Source organism: Papaver somniferum, chromosome 2 (assembly GCF_003573695.1).
Source record: "Papaver somniferum cultivar HN1 chromosome 2, ASM357369v1, whole genome shotgun sequence".
NCBI lineage: Eukaryota > Viridiplantae > Streptophyta > Magnoliopsida > Ranunculales > Papaveraceae > Papaver > Papaver somniferum.
In genome coordinates this window covers 118,372,076-118,395,492 of record NC_039359.1, presented here as the reverse complement: position 1 = coordinate 118,395,492, position 23,417 = coordinate 118,372,076, and the positions used below count along the sequence as shown (strand labels likewise).

At 34.5% G+C, this 23,417-nt stretch overlaps 2 protein-coding genes across 2 annotated transcripts; one reads left to right on the top strand and one right to left on the bottom strand.

Annotated features, from left to right (window-relative positions):
- The first annotated feature begins 2,755 nt into the window (after positions 1-2,755).
- On the top strand, positions 2,756-6,197 carry LOC113348939 (uncharacterized membrane protein At3g27390-like). The gene is made up of 10 exons (XM_026592854.1): positions 2,756-2,849; positions 2,977-3,085; positions 3,200-3,392; positions 3,504-3,640; positions 3,733-4,021; positions 4,130-4,236; positions 4,572-4,746; positions 4,823-5,018; positions 5,106-5,346; positions 5,844-6,197. The coding sequence occupies exons 1-10, from the start codon at positions 2,756-2,758 to the stop codon at positions 6,106-6,108; spliced, it is 1,806 nt and encodes a 601-aa protein (XP_026448639.1). The 3' UTR covers positions 6,109-6,197.
- A 284-nt stretch (positions 6,198-6,481) lies between these two features.
- Positions 6,482-8,017, bottom strand: LOC113348940 (fructose-bisphosphate aldolase, cytoplasmic isozyme 1). Its single transcript, XM_026592855.1, has 3 exons — positions 7,858-8,017; positions 7,062-7,744; positions 6,482-6,984 (listed from the first exon to the last, which is right to left on the bottom strand). Exons 1-3 carry the CDS (start codon positions 7,883-7,885, stop codon positions 6,622-6,624), a joined length of 1,074 nt encoding a protein of 357 aa, XP_026448640.1. The 5' UTR covers positions 7,886-8,017; the 3' UTR covers positions 6,482-6,621.
- Between the last annotated feature and the right edge of the window lie 15,400 nt (positions 8,018-23,417).

The window sequence follows — 23,417 nt, the reverse complement described above, 5'->3', positions numbered from 1 at the left end:
AAAATATCTTTTAGTCCTTTTTTATCTAGGACCGCAACAGTTTGGTCCAGCGGGAAAAAACGTTTCCTGTTTGGTCCATAATTATTTGAAAATATTTAAATAGACACAAATATACTTCTGCGTTAATTTCTACTTATTTTTTTTATAGCAGTTCATTATGTTTGATGAACTATCAGGTTCTTTTTGTAGATTTGAGTTCATTTTGTTTCATGAAAACTCTACATTTCATTATATTCTATGAACTTCATTACATTTCATTAAATTCTACAAAAATTTCGTTATTACAAAAAGTCAGAGTTCATTCTTTCAAATGAGCTCCTAATAAAACCTATATGAAAACCGAGTTCATTCTTTCAAATGAACACCTAAAAAAATCTATAAAAGAAAACAGAGTTCATTTTACAAAATGAACACACAACAAAAATTCGTAAAAAATAGAATTCATTCGTAAAAATGAACTGCAGCGACATCATTTTCATCTTCTTCGTCGTCTTCAATAGCAGCACTAAAACATCATCGTCTTCAATATCAACAGAACTTCATCTTTAAAACGAGCAACAAACATCAAAATCAAGATCTTCAACATCAAAATCAAGACATCGTCTTCGGCAGCAGCAACATCATCATCTTCATCGTCTTCAGCACCAGCAAATAAGAAAGGAAACAGAGTTCATTTAATCAATGAACTTCATCAAATTCATCATCTTCAACAGTAGCAGCAGCACTGACGAAGAAACACATAATTCTATCGTCGTCTTCATCATCATCTTCAACCGCAGCAATATCAAACAGAGAAGAAAAAACAAAAAGTCTTCGTCGCAAACCGTCATCTTGTTCATCATCGTCTTCAACCACAGCAACATCAAACAGAGAAGAGAAAACAAAAAATCTTTGTCGCAAATCGTCGTCTTTTTCATCATCTTTATGTACTCTTCGTCTTTATCATCTCCGCAAATCGTCTTCATCATCTCTGCAAAATCAAAACCCTAGAGCCCACAAAAATCTTCATCTTTTATGCAGCAACAGAAGAAGAAAAAAAAATAAAGAAAGAAACTAGATCTCAAAATATAGAGGTGAGAGAAAGTAAATCTGAAAATGATTTATTCTCTCTTGACAATTAAGTATATATGCCAAGGTTGACGTAATGTATGATGTAATGGTCCCAAAAGGGTATTTCTGCCACTACAAGATGACAATTATATCATCCATGACGTCACCCTAAGATCAAGCCATAATTTCTAGGACCAAACAATAATATAAGTATATTTTAAAAAGGGACCAAACAGACAGTTGATTAAGTCAAGTAGACCAAATTCACCCTAATATATTATTTCTAGGACCATATGGTATTTCTTACTAAAAGAAAATTGCAGCTTTCAGCCACGAGTACGAATCAATATAATCAATTTTGGTCTATTAATTGTCCCTCTAACCAAAAGTTCTGGCTCCGTCCCTGGGACCTGGCGATAAATTCTCAATGCAGATTAATGAACCAAGATGGTGGTTCTCTAGTATTCTCCAAAACTCTTAGAGCAGCAACACAAAAAGAAAAAAAAACCCTAAACTTCCCATTTTCTTGTAAGTAAAAATAAATCTCTCTCGCTTGATTTTTGATTCTCGATTTGATTAAATCTGATCTGTGAGAAATCCCTTTTGTTTAGGTTAAGAAGAAAATGACAACAAGCCAGGGTCTTTGATTTGGGAGATCGTCGAGAGGAACAACACTTTCCTCGCCAAAGTGTTTGGAAATGTAAATCAAATGCTTCAGTTTAGCAAAGAATCCAAATAAAACATCGCAGTCACAGTGTGAAGGGCCAACCGAAAAAGGAAACCGAAACACCGGGATTATCAGAATTGTTTGAAGAAAAAAAAAATGATAACTTAATTAACCTATTTTTAGGTAAAAATAAATTTTTTATTTTTGGTATAACCTATTTTCGACAAACGGAAGTATCTGTACTCATATTCACTCTGTATAGGATGTGTTTTTTCCATTTCTTTTTGTAAGTATGAACGACGCTGCATCATGTTGTATGAGGTTTACTCAGTCTGAAGACTGGCCATCATGTATTGATTTGTAGAGTAATTCAGCCACGTGCTAAGAAAGCGAATGGTATGTGCACCCACTCTTCCAGCTGGTTGAGGTGAGTATTTTGTCTTGAATTATACTCCCCGTTCCTAATTAATAGTCTGATTTTGTTTTTTAGAGAAAATTAAAAAAATTAAGAATACTAATTATTGAAAGTAGTCCTCATGACACTTGTCAATAAAAGAAGTGAAGTAAAATGGTCCCCATGATACTTGTCAATAAAAGAAGTAAAGTAAAATGGTCCACATGACACTTGTCATCAAAGAAATTAAGAAAAAAATAATCTCATAAAATAACATTTGACTTTCTCATTTAGAAACCAGTCTATTTTTCTGAAACATCTATTTATAGAAACCAATCTAGTAATTGAGGGAATAGTAAGAGGATACCACTGGGTCCATTACCACCACTACCTATACGTGTACGGTAGGCTCCTTTTTCATTTTAGTTCGAGAATCACGAACACCACGCTCACATTTTTGACATACTACGTGTCGTTTTCAATCCCCCTTCTCTCGCCACGCATACATACACCTCTATGACTCTCCCTATTTCCCTTTTCATTTGCTACTACTTGAAATTGAAAAGATTTTTTAATTATTTTTCCTCATTTATATTTTGAGATTTCTCTGTTAATTTGTCTTAGCCGTTTGTTTTCAACGATTAATGGAAGTTCCAGTTAAGTATCTGGTGAAGCTATGGAAGTTTATATCCTTCGTACCTGTCTTCCTGTTACTCCTTGTTCTAGGCCTTATCAAAGGTACGTTACTTATGATCAAATTAAAGTTTTCAACATTGGTTGCGGGTGACAAGAGAAAGCATCTGGATTATCACACTGACTTGATTGTTTTTCTCATTCTGATGATACTTGTGTTTTTATTTTGCAGCTGCATTGGTCGGTCCTGTTGTTGCTATCATTGTTTTTGCAGCGAATTCAGCCGTGATAATTGGACTTTGGCCTGCACATTTCATATGGACTTACTACTGTGTAATAAAGTACAAATCTTCCTTCCTCTCTATCTTTTTTTGGCCCCCGATTTAGCAGCTCGAAACGTTCATATAATTTTCTTGTTTTGCCTTTTTTGATCCATGTTGAAAATTTTGGAGCAGGACGAAGAGGCTTGGATTAACTTTGAAGATTTTTGTATTGGTTTCTCTGCCTCTACCTTTGGTTCTTTGGCCAGTTATTGGAATTGTTGCAAACCTTCTAGTTGGGATTGGTTATGGGTTTTTCAATCCCTTAATCGCAACATTTGAAGCCACGGGGAAGAATGTCATGGAAAAAGCTTGCCATTACTTTTATGTAAGATTTTCTATCTATTCCATTATACTAATATACATGATTGCGTAATTATATCTATCTGTTAGAGTAACATTTACTCTATATCTCAATCATGAACTACTAATATGTCAGGATGGCTCTTGGAGCACAGTTAAAGGGGGTTGTACGATCGTGGAAGATTTCACGGACTTCTGCTTTCACTCGTACTTCTCTTTCATGGATGAACTGAGTAAACAAATTCGTGACGATGAAAAGCCAATGGATATCAAGTATGGAACAAACCGTTGGTATCTTCTATTCCACTGTTGAGACTAAGCCAAAATACTCATTCATATTCGTGCCATTGTTTTCTTGTTGGTAGGTTACTGAAGCTGCCAAGTTGTTTAGTAGTCAGTCTCCTGGCTATTCCTGTAGATGTCCCTGTAATCACCGCTGTTGCATTATGGAAAAGCCCTTACATGTTGGTTAAAGGATGGAAGAGGTTACTAGAAGATTTGGTTGGAAGAAAAGGGCCATTCGTGGAATCAGTATGTGTCCCTTTTGCTGGTCTTGCCATCATCTTATGGCCTATCGCAGTAGTGGCAGCTGTTATCAGTTCTTTCCTCAGCAGCTTCTTTTTAGGATTATATGCCGGAGTTATTGTCCATCAGGTGTGTAGTTCCTCTCATATATCCCGCTCCCACTTGAATTTAATCTGGATTCTGTTTTTACTTCAATTTTTGTCTCCATTTGAATATCAATTACAAATTGTGTACCAGGAAGACTCTATAAGGATGGGACTTACTTACATTGTATCCGTGATTTCGCTATTTGACGAATATACAAATGACTTGCTCTACTTTAGAGAAGGATCCTGCCTTCCCAGGTATTTTTCTAATTAGTTATTTCTCTCAAGCGAAAATTTAGTGTATGTTTCCTCTAAAAATTGGTTTTGGAAACTAACCCCACCATGGCACAAGAGTTAACGGCCATACACCGATGACCCCATCGGGGTAGGACAAAAGTGTTAGTTGTTCTACTCGGAATGGTGGCAATAACTCTTCTGATGGGGGAAGTGAGTTACATCACATGAATCTTCTTCCAGCTTTGTGTATACCAAAATCATTGATTTTTCAAACCAAATTTTCTATTGGACGTGTGATTATCTTTGCACATCTGTTTATTTATTCGATGCTGAGTCACAGCCATTGTGACAGCCAGGCCGAAATACCGCAGAAACATGAAAACCAGTTCAAGTCTCCCTGAGAGAACAATCTCAATAGAGAAGGATAACAATCATTGTCAGAACTGCGAGAAAATTATCTCCGCGGGGTCAAAGTTGGTTTCAGAAAAGTCGAGGTTGAAGTGGGGTATCCAACAATTAAAACCAGTCCAGGTACTAAAACTCAGAACTAGAACTTTTTGTTACAAAATGTTGTTTGCTACATTTTCACTCTTAAAATATGTTATAGGTGTGGGACTGGTTGTTCCGATCTTGTGAGGTGAATGGAAGGATTCTTCTCCATGAAGGACTCATTGATACAAAAGACATAGAAGAATGCATTTCGAAGGGGAAATGCAAGAAGTTGGGTGTTAAATTACCTGCTTGGTGTATTTTGCAGTGTCTGCTTTCTTCGGCGAAGTCCAATTCACCGGGTTTGATTATATGTATGTTTTATTTTAGAAATACATGTATTTTAGGTATGTTCATTATGTTATTAATACACTAATTGTGTTGCACCAAATCATTTTTAGCCGATGATATGGAGATGACGAAATTTAATTGGCCAAGAGATAAGGTGCTTGAATGGTTTTTTGGGCCTCTCATAATCATAAAGGAGCAGATCAAAGGGCTACAGTTGAATGAGAAGGAAGAGGCATGCTTGAGAAAATTGACTATGACTTGCAACAACGACAAACCGCAAGACTGGGATCACACAGGATTTCCAACTGAGGATAGTGTCAAGACGGCACAGTTGCAAGCTATAGTTCGAAGGTATGTCATGGAATATTTCATCCTGGCTGGTTCAAATGGTTAGATACCCTTGTCAAATTTTGTTGACACTAAGCTTAGGTAAGCCTAAAAATTTGAAGTCCTTCACTAAATTTGTTTAATTGTAATTTCGAGAATACTAACACCAATGCCCTTATAATCCTTGGCCACCCCAATGTCAAATTCCTTGCTCCGTCCCTGGCCCATGGTAAAGCAATATACTTAGCTGGGATAAGTATATTATAGATAGCAACTGGTTCGTAAACCCCCTAGTAATTAAAAGAACTGTCAAGTGTCTGGTTGCTGGGGAATTAAAGTTTGGGCACTCTGTTTGTTCACTTTGGTGTCCAAACTGGACTATCCTTTACAGTCTCTGTTTCAAGTATAATTTGAGTCTAAGAAGTTCAGAGGACTGCCCTTAAGTGAATAAGGGATGAGGGAGCTCTTGGTTCTGATTCTAAAGAAGGGAAGCACTGAATTTGGTCTTCTTTTAATGGTAGATTGCAGGGGATTGTGGCTTCAATGACCCGAATACCAACTTTCCGGCGTCGGTTCAAGAACTTGGTGAAGGTTTTATACATTGAAGCAGCCAAAACAGCTGTTGGTTCAGAAAATCTGGAGGAAGAGATCTCAAGGTCGAGACACGCTTCCAAGAAACCATCTTCAGTAGCTCAAGATATAGGAGGCTCCAATCCAAATTCCAGCACTACTTTTGCAGAAGAAGGATGCGAAGAAACAACAAAAGATGGTGATAGCATTGTGTAACTACTATCTATCTCTACGGGTATGTTTTCTTTTACAACTTTGCGATTTAAGTAGCTTTTGGGTCATGTCAGGTGAGCCTTTCACGTAACTAGTCCCATCTTTTTTCTGAAGAAATGATGTATTAGGGATGACAATGATTGAAATTCAAGAACAGAAGTGATATGTTTTTTGATTAACTTCTCTTCTGAGTGATTGGTAACATTTCTTCCAAAGGTGGTTTACACGTTTCATTTTGAATTTTTTTTGTTGTCCAAGTAGGATAAACACCACAAGCCAAGCATGGAACAAAAATGTTGTTACCGTGGTTTTGGTGGAATTGAACATTTTACTTGTCTAGTTGGATGCTCTAAATAGGCCGAACCGAAAACAAGAGTGGTGGTAATATGAAGAAAAAGTGTAGATTATGTATCAATTTAAATACAACCAATTAGAAGAACAACCGGCCATGCTTGATTTTTTATGAAGATAACATCCACTTGGATGACAGTCCCACAGTAGAAGTTAACTTTCAACTCAGTACTTGTAACCCTTGACATACAAACTTTCTGAAGCCAAATCACTGCCGTCACTTCCAGCATATTTACCAAGAGTTGCTTCAGAGTTTGCTTTGCACCTTACCAAGAAATTATCTTGTGCCTTGCCCACATTCTCTTCTTTACCCGCCCATGTTTTTAGGGTGCTTGACTGCAATGCTCGTCCAAACGAGAAAGACAGTGTCCACGGCTTTAAAACATCCAACTTGTTCATTGCGTTCAAATTCACGGTTGCTTGTTCCTCGCTTTGTCCGCCTGACAGAAACACAATCCCTGGAACTGCTGGTGGTACAGTACGGCGCAGAGCAGTCACTGTGTACTCCGCAATCTCCTCGGGCGTAACCTAACAATACAACATGGAGTTAATCAGTTAATTATGGTGTTTATTAGTGTGTCCGTGAGAGAGAGCGGGAGATGTACCTTGGGGCTGTCAGAACCAGGAGTAACCATATTTGGTTTCAAAAGAGTTCCTTCTAAAAGCACATGATGATCATTCAAAGCCTTGTAACAAGCTGCCAATACAGTCTCAGTCACAGCAGCACATTTCTTGATATCGTGGCTGCCATCAGTTAAAATCTCTGGTTCTACAATAGGAACCAAACCATTTTCCTGACAAATGATGGCGTAACGAGCGAGTCCCTGAGCATTTTGTTGTATCGAGAGCTCGGATGGCTCAGTAGGTCCAATTTTTAAAACAGCACGCCACTTAGCGAAACGTGCACCAGCTTTGTAGTACTGCGCACAGCGAGCTCCAAGCGAATCAAATCCCTGTGTTGTGGTTTCACCATTTGTCCCAGAAATATCAACTGTTCCCTTATCAACTTTGATGCCTGGGATAACATTGTTCTCTTGCAGAACTTCTACAAAAGGCTTTCCATCTGAAGTTTTCTGGTAAAGAGTTTCCTCAAAGAGAATAACACCTGACAAGTAAGAAAGGGCATTGGGGGAGGTGAAGAGGAGTTCACGCAGAGCTTGACGGTTTGATTCGATGTTCTCGACATTGATGCTCGAGAGACGTTTGCCGATTGTGCCGGTACTTTCATCTGCAGCGAGGATCCCTTTGCCTGGCGTCGCTATGTACTTGGCATTCTTGATCAATTCATCTGCAAAAACAGTTTGTCAGGGCATCTACATATAAAATCAGTTTTGAGTGATGCCACACATATATATCCAAAGACTCACACCTGACAAGTTTTGAAAGTGCGAAAGTACATACCTGCGTATTTGCCTACAAATGCAGACATGATTTGTGTTTAGTGTAGAGTGATGAGAATGCAAAAATCTAAAGCAATCCAAGGTTTCTATATAGATTCAGTTTGGAAGCAAGAATATACCATGAGAATAAGTTTTTCAGAACGAATATCGGTTGACAGGTGTCGGAAGACGAACCTAACAAGGGTTATCGTCCTTGAGATAAAGGAATGTGTGATCACTCACAATGCCACATGGAGATGATGAGAAGAAAAAAGAAACTGGAGGGAAAATAAATGGGTGGTTGTTTTAAAATCTGAAGAGTTTATCTGGAAAGGCAGTTATTGTCGATGTTGGATGCTACTATGCAAACAAAAAGAAGGAAAAATCAGGGTGTGCCCATACTTGAAGGATATGGTCCAAGCACCTTAAATATCGAGCTGAGCACAGCTATGTGTATAAGGTTTATACGTTTAAAATGGACCCAGATTGTATACGTTTTTGTTGAGCAGTGGATTTTTTTTTAGTGGACGGCCATGTGCATTTTTAATGTGTACATTAGACTCCTTATTTTATCGGATGTTCAGGTAATAGAATCGGAAAATTGCCATATTTTCTCTTTCTTGTTCTCGTGTTTTTTTTTTTTTTTTTTGCAAAAAAGAATTTGGTGATGAGAGTTTCTAAATTTGATTTTGGCGAATCATAAGCCAACACGTTTCTCAAATGGGAAACTTAGGCGCAGGCCCAAAAAAAATAATATTTTCATTGTCAGGCCCACAATTAATTTTAGGTACCGTGATACCCGTAATTATTTCTGTGACACCCATAATTATATGAAATTATTAAAAATGTTTGCATGACGGATTATGCATCCGCATGACAAGTTGTGCATCAGGGGTATAATTGGCAACGCAACTTGGATATAACATATCTAAAAATCCGCGCCTTAGAATTTTACAAATTTATATCGTTGGAAATCTTTTTAAGAGAGCTACGCAACGAGTACAAACAACGATATTAAATTTTTGTTTTTCACGAAAAAATCGGAGGTGATCATCATTTTAAGAAAAATTTCGAAGCAGCCACCAAAAAAGATGCATAACACATTCTGCAGACACATAACGAATTATGCAACCATTTTCTCGACTGCATAACAAATTATGCAGCCATTATTTTGGTTGATTTTAGTGCGTACATAAAAAAATTTGATGCATAATGCATTATGCAAACATATTTTCGGATGCATAACATGTTATGCATCAATTTTCTCGATGCATAAAAGATTGTGCAACAAATTTCTCGATGCATAATGCATTATGCACCCATATTTTCGGATGCATAACAGGTTATGCATCAATTTTCACGACTGCATAACATGTTATGCAAATATTATTGTAGGTGCATGACAAGTTATGCAGTCTTTATTTTTGTTGGTTTCAGTAGTGACGAAAAAGTTGATGCATAACGTGTTATGCAACCGTTTTCTGGACTGCATAACAAGTTATGCAACAAATTTTGTAGATGCATAATAGGTTATGCAACCAATTCCATAGATGCATAACAGATTCAACTATACGAATACAAAATACTTTCCTAATGTAAAACAAATTCCACTATTTACAATTGAGTTCAAGTTTTATCCAAGTAAATTGCAATTTGATCAAAAGCGTGACTGAAAACTCGTATATCCCGCCACCAATTTTCTCATCTGACTTGTACCCCTTCATGATTCGGTGAAGTTTTAGGATTCCCAGTTTTAATTTCAACATCCGACATCTGAAACTAGTGGTTGTTATGTCAGTAGAAGTCATCACAAATTCTAATGATGGTCCACCCCATCCGGATGCTCATTATCTTGAGCATTCTGCGAATTCAATTGTCAAAACTTCAAAATTAGTGATTGCACACTCCACCGTAAAATACAAAACAAATACCGCAATAATAAATCACAAATTACCATGATACATTTCCCCAATCTTAGAGTTCTAGTGGGTTTGTGCAAGACTTTAGCAGAGCTTCCCATTCACTAACGTCAGGTACAATTGGAGTTAGTGACCTTTTAGCTTCTTTTAGCGTCTGTGTTCATGCTAGTAAACTTAATGTTCCATTTAAGGCGACGACCAATCCACGAATTCAATTATTCAAACAATTTGTGGCCATCATGGATCAAACCTTCATGTGAACAAGCTGTTAATAAAACCAAAAAGGTAACCTCATTTGGCCTACCCACATTCCACTGAACAACAAAATTGGCTTCAAATAGTACCCCATGTAATACCATCGTATAAATTCTACTGGAAATATAAGAATCACAAATGCTTCCAAGTTTCATGTACATCATCCAATAGGGCACTCTTTATTAACCAATAAGAAACTGGATTCCATTTATTTAATAGTCACTCTCCCTTCTTAGAAAGCACCAACACGAGCACAGGAAGAAATAATATTAAGGAATGTGATTCTAGCAAGGCATTAATTTCAGATTACCAACAGATCCCGTCTTTTCCAAATTGATCACCCTTATTGAACAACTTGAATTGAACCCTTTAGAATTGAATTACCAACAAAATCACTTGCCCCCACCCAACGCTTTCCAGTAACTAAAATTCATAGAAATAAGAAAAAGAAAAAATCAACAAAAACCTAAAAACACAAAAATTGAACCAGAAATATAGTATTGATATAAAATTGATGACATCAATCAATATGGATGAAACAAAAATCATAAAAAAGGGGAATAGTTAAAGAGAAAACATGCATGCTTCTCCAACGATCCAGAATAGTTAAAACTAGCACAAAAATTAAATCACTCTTTATATAAACAGATCTTGAGTTTTTCTTGGACAACATGCAATATATAGAACCCTAAATCAATTTGTTACCCTAACTAGTTCGGTTGTATGGTAACCTCTGTTTCTCCGCACCGAGATCAAAAAAAAAAAATCTGAAGAAAATCAGAATATAATCAAAAAGACAGAAAGCGGAGGTTTTAACAATTATGGGTCTATAAATAATTTTATTACCTAAAATGGGTGCGCGCGTGAAATTTTTTGACTCTCGGTTTGTGGGTGGAAAAGTTTAAAGAAATGGGTTTGACAGTAGTTTTCACTTCTCGAATTAGGCGAACAACTGGGATTGTCTTGTTACCTGATAAATAGCCCAATAGGCGGCGAATTGTATTAATTAAGCGCAAAATTAATCCCAAATCCTGGAACTCCAACCACTTGAAAAAAGTTCTCATAAGTAATTTCATTCATGGGATTTTTTATCCTGTAAATGGTTGGAAATATATTACTTTCAACTGATGAAACAGATAATAAATTGGCATGGTGACTATTGGATAAATATTATGACCTAGATCCATTTACACGCCATAAGGTAAGCCTAAACAAGTCCTCAATTTCTTTATGATACATGTATTTTTTAGTCTACAACATATGCATAATTCGCATACAAATGCACTATTCATGTTCACAAACTTCGGCCTTAGGAAGGGGCGTTGCTCAAATAGCAGTTCTGGTGTAACCAGGAGGATTCCAACATTGGATTTGACCAAAGGCATCGTTCAAAAAAAAAAGTGTATTGTTGAAGTCAAAGTTTGCACGAATTTAGTGGTAGCTAAATCGGTATTAGCACAGGCTAAAAACATAACAGGAACCATCTCCATAATAGTAAAAATCCGTTCATAGAGCGAGAGGAAGTCATGTTTTGCACGACAACAAGGCCCCAGTTTCAAGGTAGTGAAACACCATTTTTCAGGTCTGCGAGAGATCCTCTGTTCCAGGGCAGTGAGGACTTATTCTCAGGGCAATGAGAACCCATTTCTTGAGAAAAATAAAACTAAATTAGCAAATAATGTTAACAACGTTATTTCACACAATAATCAAGTTCAGAAAGGAAAAACATAAGCAAAAGATGAAAATATTCCATAAATAAGATATAACTAGAGCTAAAGAAGACACTAAGAAAACAAAATTGCTTCGTGAAGAAGCTTTACTATAGTTGGAGCGAACGGTGAACAAATCAATTAACGAAGAAGATTTACTTGAGTTAGAGCGAAAGATGCAAAAAAAAAAATATGCATGAAGAAACTTTCTTCGAGCCGGAATAAAATATGATATCAAATAGATTTTGGGTTTCTATATATTTTATTTCTTTTTTTTATTTTTTGAAGAAAACTTTAATAGTAAACACAAAGAGTAATCAATGGCGAATAAACGTCTTCCAACCGAAAAGAACTGAAGAAACTTGGACATACTTGGAAACGTCTAATTAGAACACCATAACATCAAGTTGAATTTAAGAATATAAATAATCACATCCTTCCATTTTAGTCTGCCGCCATTGTTCTGTTGCTTCCAAATAGACCAACATATAATTTATCGAGTCTTATTGTTTATAAGTTTCAAGTTCTTGTACTGAGAAGAACAGTTTGGGAGTAAAAAAAAACTAACTTGAAGACTCCTTCTTAATGCACAATTGCGATATGTCGAACAATAAATTGCTGTCAACCTATTATGCAAAAAGTTCTATATTGTTTACCAAATAAAAGCTTATATCGAGATTTCCATTTGCAATATTCATCATAATACTAAAGCCATACGATATGTCTCAGTAAATAGCATGGTTGATAATATGAGTAAATAGAGTAGTCAGTCTTCACATACCTTTGTTGATGAAGTTCTCGTAGATGTCTCCTTTGTTTTTCAGTCGTCAATCTTCAAGGTCGATTGGTGAATTCTGATATTAAAATACCATGCTCTATTCCAAGTATGAGACTGACTTTAATAAACTATAAATCGAGATGTAATTTTGATCAACTAAATTTGACAAAAATCTATATCCAAAAATTATGAGTTTGACCAAGCGATACTCTAACAACTGTAACAGATAAATACTACTACCAAATATTCATATACTAAGGAGAAACTTTTGTATTATAAAATGAAACTTATATGTAAAATAATATTCATTTGTACATATTGATTAGACAATGATAAGGACGATAAAAATAACTTTATATCCACAGTTGGAAAGTTCATTGTAGCATGGGAAAACAATGTTGAAGAACTAGACAATGTTCTGCTTGCTTCCCAACACTATAAACAATATCTTACAAACTTCAAATCTATGAAATTGTATTCAAAGCTTTTTTATGGCTTTGCAGAATTTGGCATCCTTAAAACATGTTGGTTTTTATGCTTTAAGATATGACATATTATACAAGATGTGAAATTGCTTAATGGAAAGCTGGAAGCTACATGTCGTTCATTAGTATGTAGGGTTTTTTTTTTTTGTTATTTTGTAATCTAATACTTTATAAGGTTTGTTTGGTTTTCGAATTTTATTTTCTGATGTTACATGTGTATGCTAGAGCACGTGATACAATATGAAGTGTATGTAAATGTGAAGAGTCAGCATATCTTGGATGAATTATACCTAACAATGAAATCCCGATTACTACTTTAATGGAAAAGAGTTTCATTATTTTGGCTGTTTTTTGTAATCAATGGATTGCGGGTTTTTCTTGCCAACCGTTTCGATACTATTTAGAAGGTCCAGTTAAACTTTTTTTTATCCTTTAAAAGAAGATAATAAGATGCTAAAGTATAAGTTGAAATAAAAACTTATATCAGCCAACGAATCACTACGTTGCATTGACACGATTAAGAAGGTCCAACTGACTTGTCAAGTTTTTCAAAGAAGACATTTGGATGCAAAAAAGTAAGTTATAAGAAGAGCAAAAACTATTCATGGAATTACTATATCGCACCTCTCTAAGTGTAGGTCTGTTTTCCAATTGAAGTTTTTTATTTTGTTTATTTTCTAGTTTTCTAAATATCTAGTTTATGGAATCTGGGCATTAAAAAAGTTGGTATAATCATGTGTTCTAATCCTTTCAATTATCTTAGGATGAAAATTCAATCAATTTATTTTACATGTCTCTGAACAGCGCACATCTGTATAGTTGGTCGGTTTTCTTTCTGATTCTCTCTTTTAAGCCATATTTTAGAAATATATCCCTATATTTAGTTACATATGTGTTACATTGTTTATCTTCCCTCCTTATTTCCCGATCTTCTTCAGAATCATCACCGAACCTAAAATAAAAATCAAAAATAAATGGGAAACTATAGAATCAAACAAATACTTACATTAAATATTAAATTATTTGCACATCAACAATTATTGTTTATCTTTGCTCATCTTCGAAACCACACAAAAAATATAATAAAAAAAAAATCAATAGAAACTTTGTCTCTTATCATTACGTTCTATTTTTGAGCAGAATTTTTTATAGTTTGATCTGGATTTAACTTGAGTTATCATCGATTTGGTTAAGCATAGTAAGCATTTTGTACAACCAATGAACCAAATAACCATAAAAAAAGTAGTTGAAAATAAATATACAAACAAACTGTTTGAAACGAATATAGGACCCAGAATGAAGCCAACACGGTTGGCAACACTAGGACACCGAAATAAATAACTCATTCTTTGTCTTGTTTCATCATAATTCATCTTGTGTGCCATGAAAATGAAGCAAAATTAAGCAAAAAAAAAAAAATTACATGTAAATACATTTTTCTTTTTAGCATTATCAAAAACACTTTAAAGTTAACAAACAACTATCAAATACTTAGTCAACAAAGGAAATAATCCTAAAATAAAAAAGTAATCAAGTAGATTGTGAGCATATAGAAAACCCTGGCTCTAAAAGCAACAACAAATAAAGTTATACCTTCACAAAGTTATAATCGTCTTCCCTTTTTTTTCTTTCCTTCTCTCTTGGAAGCTCAGATGGGTTGAAAAACATGAAGAGATGAGTTGGAATGATGAAGGAGATCAGCTAGAGAAATCAGTTAAAAATATATAGATGAGTTGGGGTAGATGAAGGAGATCAGCTGAGAAGGAGATCTAGGGTTTGGTTCCCCCATTTCCCATCTCTGTTCTCGGTTGGAAGAAATCGATGAAGACGAGAACAAAAATTGAAATGTTTTATCTATATATTCGAGGGTATTCTCATCAATATATACGAGCCAGTGATTTGGTAATATTAGTCAGTGGCATTTTGATACCTAACTTAAACATGTTTGAGTCAGAGGTTGGTATTGAGTCAGACAGCGAGTCAGGTTTATGAAAAAAAAACGAGCGCTCTGACAACTAACTCGAGTTCACGGGTTAGGCCAGATTCAGATACTGAGCCAGTAAAAAAAAACACATTGTTAATGATATGGATAATTGAAAGTGTTTATGAGCGAGAAATTTTAAGTATAAATTGCTTGTATTTTCACAACTTGATGTTTTTATTATTTGAATCGATTTAAGGAAGAGCAAATGGGTCAATTGCCCAATCATCCATAAAACATGGTTCTAATGGACAAACAAACAAACATTAGGCATGGAGGAAATGGGCACCAAAAATTCAAGACAATTATGTCCCTCATTTTAAAGTTCTTTTTCTTTTTTATCCTTTTCTCTCTCCCATTTAAGATAAATCATAAAGAAATTCCTAACTTCCAAAATGTATATCCAATTTTAATAAAATTTATATTTTTGGAAACGGTTTTGCATGATCTACAAAACAAGATCCATTGTTGATAGTAAACTCAGAAGCTTTTTTCTCCAAAACAAATAGTTTGGATGAAACCGGTTGCATCCTGCCTTAAACTAAGAAAAAAGTTTATTGAAAACATAGCCAGGATGAAACTTGTTGCATAATGAATTAAAATAAGATAAAAAAAATTATTTAAAAATAGCTAGGATGAATCTGGTTGCACCCTAATCAACTTAATTTTTTTGGAAAGGATTTAAGTAGACCTAAAAACAAGACCCATTGTTGATAATAAATTCAGAAGTTCTTTTTTTTTCGAATAAAAATTGATAGGATGAAGCTGGTTGCATCTTGCTGAACTAAGATAGAAAAAATTATTTAAAAAAAAAAAGCTAGGATGAAACTGGACGCATCCTGACTAAACAAAATTATTCAAAAAACTGCTAGGATGAAACTGGTTGCATCATGTGCCATTCTTGGATGAGCGTCTAAGTAGTATTTCTACCACCCACTTCTTTAAAAGAAAAATAAAATTCTAGCATAACCACAACCCTACCAACATTTTCAACTGCAATAAACACCATAATGCTACCACCATCACTTTTGATAGTGACAAAAAAAACACATCAAACGCACCATCTCCTTCAACATAAAAAATAAAAAAATGTCTGAATATGCAGGATGAAACCAGATATATCTTGAGGAAAGCATGCTCTTTGTCAGATTATGCGGATGAAACTAATTACATCTTGAATAAAGCATTTTAGAATTTGTAGAATGAAACCTGTTTCATCTATGTTTAGTCTGTAAAGTAGTATAATGTACAAATGGTTATTTGATTTTGTTAGAGCATTGCTCGGTCGAACTCCCAAATGTTGTTATCTCAAGCTTGTTGTCAAATTTAGTTGTCAAAGCTGTATCTTGATTTCTAGTTTATAATTAGTTAAGATTCGTACTAGGATAAAAATGTAGTAGAGAAACATTGGATCACGGCAGTCATCATTGCGTTCTACTTTTTAAAGGTGAAGATCAACCGAAGCTTTTGGAGAACTTCATCAACAAAAGGTAAGTAAAGACTAAACCACCTATTTCTCAAGTTATGTTCATCTTTCTATCTATGAGACGATGTCGCATAACTAATTATACTATTATTCATATTCAATAATTCTGAGTCAAGTTTATCTTGATAATTAGTTCTCGAAATATAATGACTAAGCTTAATGAATATTTGTTCATACTTGATGAATTTCGGTTAAGGAAAATTTATTGTTCGCAATCAAAATCATGATTCAAGTTTTATCGTTCGAAAATAGCCTGGAACAGTGATATGTGTCATTGATGTTATTCGGGAATGTTTATAATCGATTTAGATTAGGATATAAGACAGTGTTATATATCAGTCTTACAAACCGCGAAAACTATTATAGGTCAGAAGTCGTATTACATGTACTTGTACACGTAGCGGAGTAGCTATATATCGACTTGCAGATTTGTAGTACGCATATCCTTATGCACATCATGTAAAAATCTGTTTGACTCGTGAACCGGTACGCATACCAGTATGAAAACTGAAAAGGAACCGTGGTCACAGAACCGGGTTGCTAACCATAACGGTACCCGTACCAGAAAAGTTCTGTGTTCCAGAACTCGGTTTATGTGTCCACACCGGTATGCATACCAAAATAGTTTTGTGGACTCCGGAACCGGTTATAGTCTTAAGGTACACATACCGGTACGCATACTTAAATAGTTATGTGAACTCCGGAACTCGGTTGTGGTTAAAATTTCACAAACTGGTACAGGTACTATGACTGACCTGACTCACGAACTTCTATGGTAATTGTACCTTGTACATCTACTAACCATGTCGATTATTTTCAAATGCAAGAAAATTATTTATACTAGATAATTAGCGTTTGATCAAAATCTCTAAAAACACTAGACTTATTTGATCACATGATTTTGACTCAAGGTTAATGTCTTAAGTGTTTATGAAAATGAATATTAAGCTTACAAGTTCAAATCGGTTAGTTTCGGCTAACCACCTTGAACATAGTCTTTATACACGGTTCGGTTACGATTTCACCTAACCAGAGTGTATATCTTGTTTATGTAAATCAGATTCAAAGATTTTATCTAACTGTGGTTATTGTTTGCTGGTTCCAAAGCTATCTTAGCTTAAACCTAATACAATCTATGCTTTTAATGTCTATAAAAGGGGAACTTCAAGCAACTTGGATCTATCCCGACAATACTTTTTGGTGTGTCCTAGTTGTAACTAGAGTCGTCCTCTTCCTAACCTTTTTAGGGTTTATTGACTACAAAGACTTCACAGGGATTCGTGAAGCCAAGTCCAGTTATCTTTTCTTGATAACTCGAGTATCCTGAACTTGATCGATTGTTGAGCTTTTCACTCGATCATGATAGATATAAATCATCAAATTTCTCTTCATCTCAACCTTTGTTGATTCCACAAGTTTTATACTTGTGAGGTGAGTAATAATCTAGGCTGCACTTCGGGTTGCATAAATCCGGATTTTGAGGTTAGCTAGACTCTATCTATTTTTATCGATTTCCATCACCTTGATCAAACTTTTTGATCGTAAAGGAAATCACATATAAGCTTAATCTGTGGAAGGCAGATTGGTTTAAAGTCTTCAATTGAGTTTAAGCAACTCTTAGTTGGTGTGATATCAGCTAAGGAAATCGATTACGCGGAGTCCTGCTGGGATTCAAGAGACGTAAGGAGCACGATTGTACCTTAATCAGTGGGAGACTCGATTAAGGATCAACTACATTCCAGTACGAAATTAATTGGTAGTAGCCTAGTGTTTGTAGCGTCTTAACACAGTTTGGTGTTCAATCTGGACTAAGTCCCGAGGTTTTTCTGCATTTTCGGTTTCCTCATTAACAAAACTTCTGGTGTTTGTGTTATTTATTTTTCCGCATTATATTATTTATCTTTAAATGAAATATCACAGGTTGTGAGTTAATCAATCTTAGTAGATACATCTGACCTTATTTGTTGGATACGACTTGATTGACTCTTGGACATTGGTCTTTGACACTGAAATTAAATATAAACTACAGCAGGGAATGACGACAGTTACGATATTGTCTCGGCCCCTCAGGTTCGTACATTAACATAGGAGTCGGTAGCCTGAGTCGACTTCAAGGGTTCATTACCCGTCTGGTACGGGAGGTAAGACTCTATCCACCCACGAATCCCTTGTCAGTGGGTTTTATTTTGTGTGACAACTCACACCCATGCATAAAAGAATGCCGAACTGGTATTACAATATCCAATACAACGAATATCCGACCGATCATCAAAATGGAAATTACTTTGGCCATAGTGTGAATAGTGGTTGGGAACATCAAACTTTTGAAAGTTATGGCTCATACCATAGTGAGCCTAATTACTATCCACACATGCACCGATCATACAAGCAAGAAAATAAGGAGTATTATAGTTCTAGTTCCTCGTCTTTGGACAATATAATGAAAATGTTGAAAACTAGTCCCTATTATGATCCTTGTGAACCTGTTCTTCCTCTAGAAGAGTCTCTCAAACAATTAACTGAGAATACAAATAGGTTTGTGTTAGAAATGAATAAAAAAAATCCACCCATGAGCAAACCTTCTATACACGATACCATAAGGAAGTCATGTGAGGCAACTCAAAAGCTTTTGTTAGAGGCCCAGAACAAAACTGCTCGAAATAATCTTAATTTCCAATATTGTGTTTCCAATAGTACCCTTGAAAATGAGGATAGTTATTTGCATAATCAATATGATGAGGTTAGAATTGGTAACATGATAGGTGTCTAAAACACTTAATTTTATATCTAGTATTTATACTTTTTTTGCTACATTTTCTTGTAAATTATGTATCTTATGTTTGTTTTTGAGTATTTAGGTACTTTGGAGTCATTTGGAACAAAAGAAGAAGAACAAGGCAAAAAGATGCAAATGTTGTTGGAGACGAACTGTTTCTCATTATTTGCTTCTATTTCTTAATTTTTGTCTGAAAAGAATGTCGGCTTTAGTGATGCAAATATATGTCTGACAAGCACGACTGCTTTAGTGATGAAGAGAAATTGTAGAGAAAAAGTGGATATGAGAAGTAAGAGACGGCTGATGTTGGTGGAAGAATTCAAGAGAAGAAAGGAGCGTTCATTTGGAGCAAGAGGGCGGAATTCGTTGCACAGGCAAGCGTTATCGGGAGCACATTGGAGGATAAAGGGGTTGTCATTTGGTGGCTTGAATCTAACTGTTAGGTGCTTACACTCTGGGGTTCTCAGAGCTGGGGTGGTTAAATCCAACCTAAATTCTTACAGAAGACCTAAACTTCAGAGAAAAATCATTTTCTCATAATTGGTTTTTCTTTCTCTTCTCTACCTGAGAAAACAATAGCGGCAACATTATGAAACTGAGAAATCGAGAGATTCGGGGAGAAAGAGAAGAAGAAGCTCACAGATTAAAAGTGAAGAAATTAGAGAAGTTCTTGGTATCAACAGAGAAGGGAGATTTTGAAATTATTGTCATCGATTCACCATCAGGTTAGGGTTTCTGTATTTGAGTTAAATAGAGAAATTAAGAGCTTGGGTTTGTGTTAATATGTATAAACAGTGAAGAAAATCTGTTGTGGTGGTTTGAATTGAAGAACTGGACCTAGGGTTTGAATCTGTTATGAGTTTGACGCTCAACAGATGAATTAGAAGATTGGGTATGATGTGAAGTTGAGAATGAAGTGCATAATGGAGTTGGTGGTGAATTTAGATGGATGTCTAGAACAAACTACAGGTGCATAGAGTTGCAGTTGTGATGGCTTGAGTCATAGTAGTGCAGATCGAGAGCTGTTGTTGGTGGTTTGTGATGAGTACGCATGGGATTTCACATAGGAAGAAATTTGTTGAACCTGACTTGCAGGAGGTGATTTGAGTAGAAATGAAAAGGGTTTCTTGAACTGAGATAGGGAAGTTTTTGATTTAATACTGGTTGCAGCTGTTGCAGAAGGGAAATTGGTGCTGCTAATGGAGTTGTTGCTGGATGTGTTGATGGAGTTGAGGTTTGAATTTGTGTGGGTTTTGACAGAGAAGGCTGGAATGGTATGGGTGAAGGGTGTATGCAGATAACAAGGTTATGGAAGTGAAGCTGCTTACTGCAACTGAGCTAGCACTTGGCAAGCAGGGTATGTCTATAAAGATTTTTACCCATAAAATAAATGTAGTCAGTTAAATATACTCTATTTTTCATGAATATTCTCATTACCTTTTGAAGATCGTCTATTTTCTTGGCTGATTTCACTGTAACTTTTCCTGATGATGGTATGCCTTCATTGAAAGTAATGCCTTGTTTCAATCCTTCCTGAAATCTCAAATAATGTCTCAAATTAATCAAAAAAAATAAGTGTACACATTCTTGTGATTCTATGAGGTATTTCTCTACACGACTTTTAGACATAAAATAAACATATTCAGCTTACCATACTCTATTTATGTAAAATTTAACTTAAAACTGAATCTGTGAAGTTCGTATTCACATTTTTTTCAATGTGAAGATTATATTAACATGGTATTTCTCTGCAGACTAATACACATAATCTATATTCATTATTATTTCTAATAATTATATTCACAATTTTAACTTAAAACTGATTCTGTGAGGTTCATATTCACAATTTTAATTCTGTTTTTGGGTTTTCAGCCAGAAAACCTAAATCCCCAATTTAGGATTTTTCAATTATTCTGTGATGATATTAACTTAAATATACTTAAAACCTAAATCCCCGGAAATTATTATAACCACCACATGGTATTTCTCTGCAGACTATTGCACATAATCTATATCATTAATATTTTTAATTACCTGTTGAAGCTCTTCTGTTGTCTTAGATGATTCATTTGTAACTTTTTCCAATGATGATATGTCTCCAATTGACAAGGTTTCTTTTTCATTTGTAACAACTGGAGTCACTTCTGATGGTATATCTATCTTCTCTTTGCTAGTAGATCGTAGCAATTCATCAATATTTTGGATTAATGAGTCACTATCTCCATCCTGAAAATGCTCACAAACATGATTCATTTCAATTAAGTCTGTCAACATAAATTTATAGTTAAACTTGAAAAAGATGAATAGCAATAAACATCAGACACGATAAGAGAAAATTTATAGTTAAATATATTCAGCTTACCATACTCTATTTATGTAAAATTTAACTTAAAATTGATTCTGTGAGGTTCATATTCACAATTTTTTAATGTGAAGATTATATTCACATGGGATTATATTCAATGTGAAGATTATATTCACATGGTATTTCTCTACAGACTCTTACACATAAAATAAATATATTCAGCTTACCATACTCTATTAATGTAAAATTTAACTTACAACTGATTCTGTGAGGTTCATCTTCACATTTTTTTAATGTGAAGATTATATTCACATCGTCAGCAAACCATAATCTATATTCACAAAAATTCTGGATTAAAAACAAAAAATGAATTTGGGATACGTTAAAAAAATTGCATCCATTGTAACTTTTTCCGATGATGGTATGCCTTCATTGAAAGTAATGCCTTGTTTCAATCCTTCCTGAAATCTCAAATAATGTCTTAAATTAATCAACAAAAATAAGTGTACACATTCTTGTCATTCTATGAGGTATTTCTCTACAGACTTTTAGACATAAAAATAAATATATTCAGCTTACCATACTTTATTTATGTAAAATTTAACTTAAAACTGATTCTGCCAGGTTCATATTCACAATTTTTTAATGTGAAGATTATATTCACATGGGATTATATTCAATGTGAAGATTATATTCACATGGTATTTCTCTACAGACTCTTACACATAAAATAAATATATTCAGCTTACCATACTCTATTAATGTAAATTTAACTTAAAAAATGTGAAGATTATATTCACATGGTCAGCAAACCATAATCTATATTCATAAATATTCTAATTACCTGTTGAAGATCTTCTATTGTCTTAGATGATTCAATTGTAACTTTTTCCAATGATGTAATGTCTTGAATCAATCCTTCCTAAAATAAAGTATTGTTATATAATGTCTCAAGTTAATCAACAATATTCATCAAAAATTAACTTTTTTCGTAATTTACCTCTTCAAGCTTTTCAATAATTTCATTATTCTTGTCGTAAATATCCTTCCTTCTGAATCCTTACAAATAACATTATCTTTTTGTATATTAGATTTGGATTTTGTCAAACTTCGTTTTCTCCTGATGTAAAACTTACTTGATTTCCTATCATCAACAACATCCCGTACTTCAGGAGAAGAACTAATTTTTCCTGTATCAGTAGCAATACGACATTGTTCTGGAAAAATAACATTCGTTTCTGAACTACCAGTTTCAATTGGATCTTTATTAATATCTCCGACATATTTCTGAACTTCTTGCTTAATTTAGTAATAAAATAATTAAAAAAAATATGTTTATTTACTAGTATTCATGTTGATATATTTATAGAAAAAAAGAACTACATAGTATACCTGTAACCCTAATAATATGTTCGCAACATCATCATCAGGAAGAATGTATGAGAAAGCTTTGTAATAGATTTCATTCATCAGTTCTTTCATTTTATCCACAGTTTGTTCATCAATACCATCAAATTTCTTCACTTTTTCCCAATTTGACTTTATAGTCATCCTCAAGTCTTGATATTTGTCTTCTCTATGTTCTTTATAGTTATTCAGTGCCACTTTTTCATTTTCAGTGAACCCTTCAATGAATTTATTTTTAAACTGCAATTATAGTGCAAAAACTATTCACACAACTATATTTTTCTTTAAGAAACTATAAACATATGCAATAGAGACAACTACTGTAGGAAATAGATATGCAGATGCTAGCTTAAACATAGAGATAACGATTGTAGGAAATATATACGATACAGGTTTAACACAAATAGAAGTGGTACTACGATTTCAAATATCTCTCAAATAAGATGCAGGTTTAACACAATTACGATGCAGGTTTAACAAA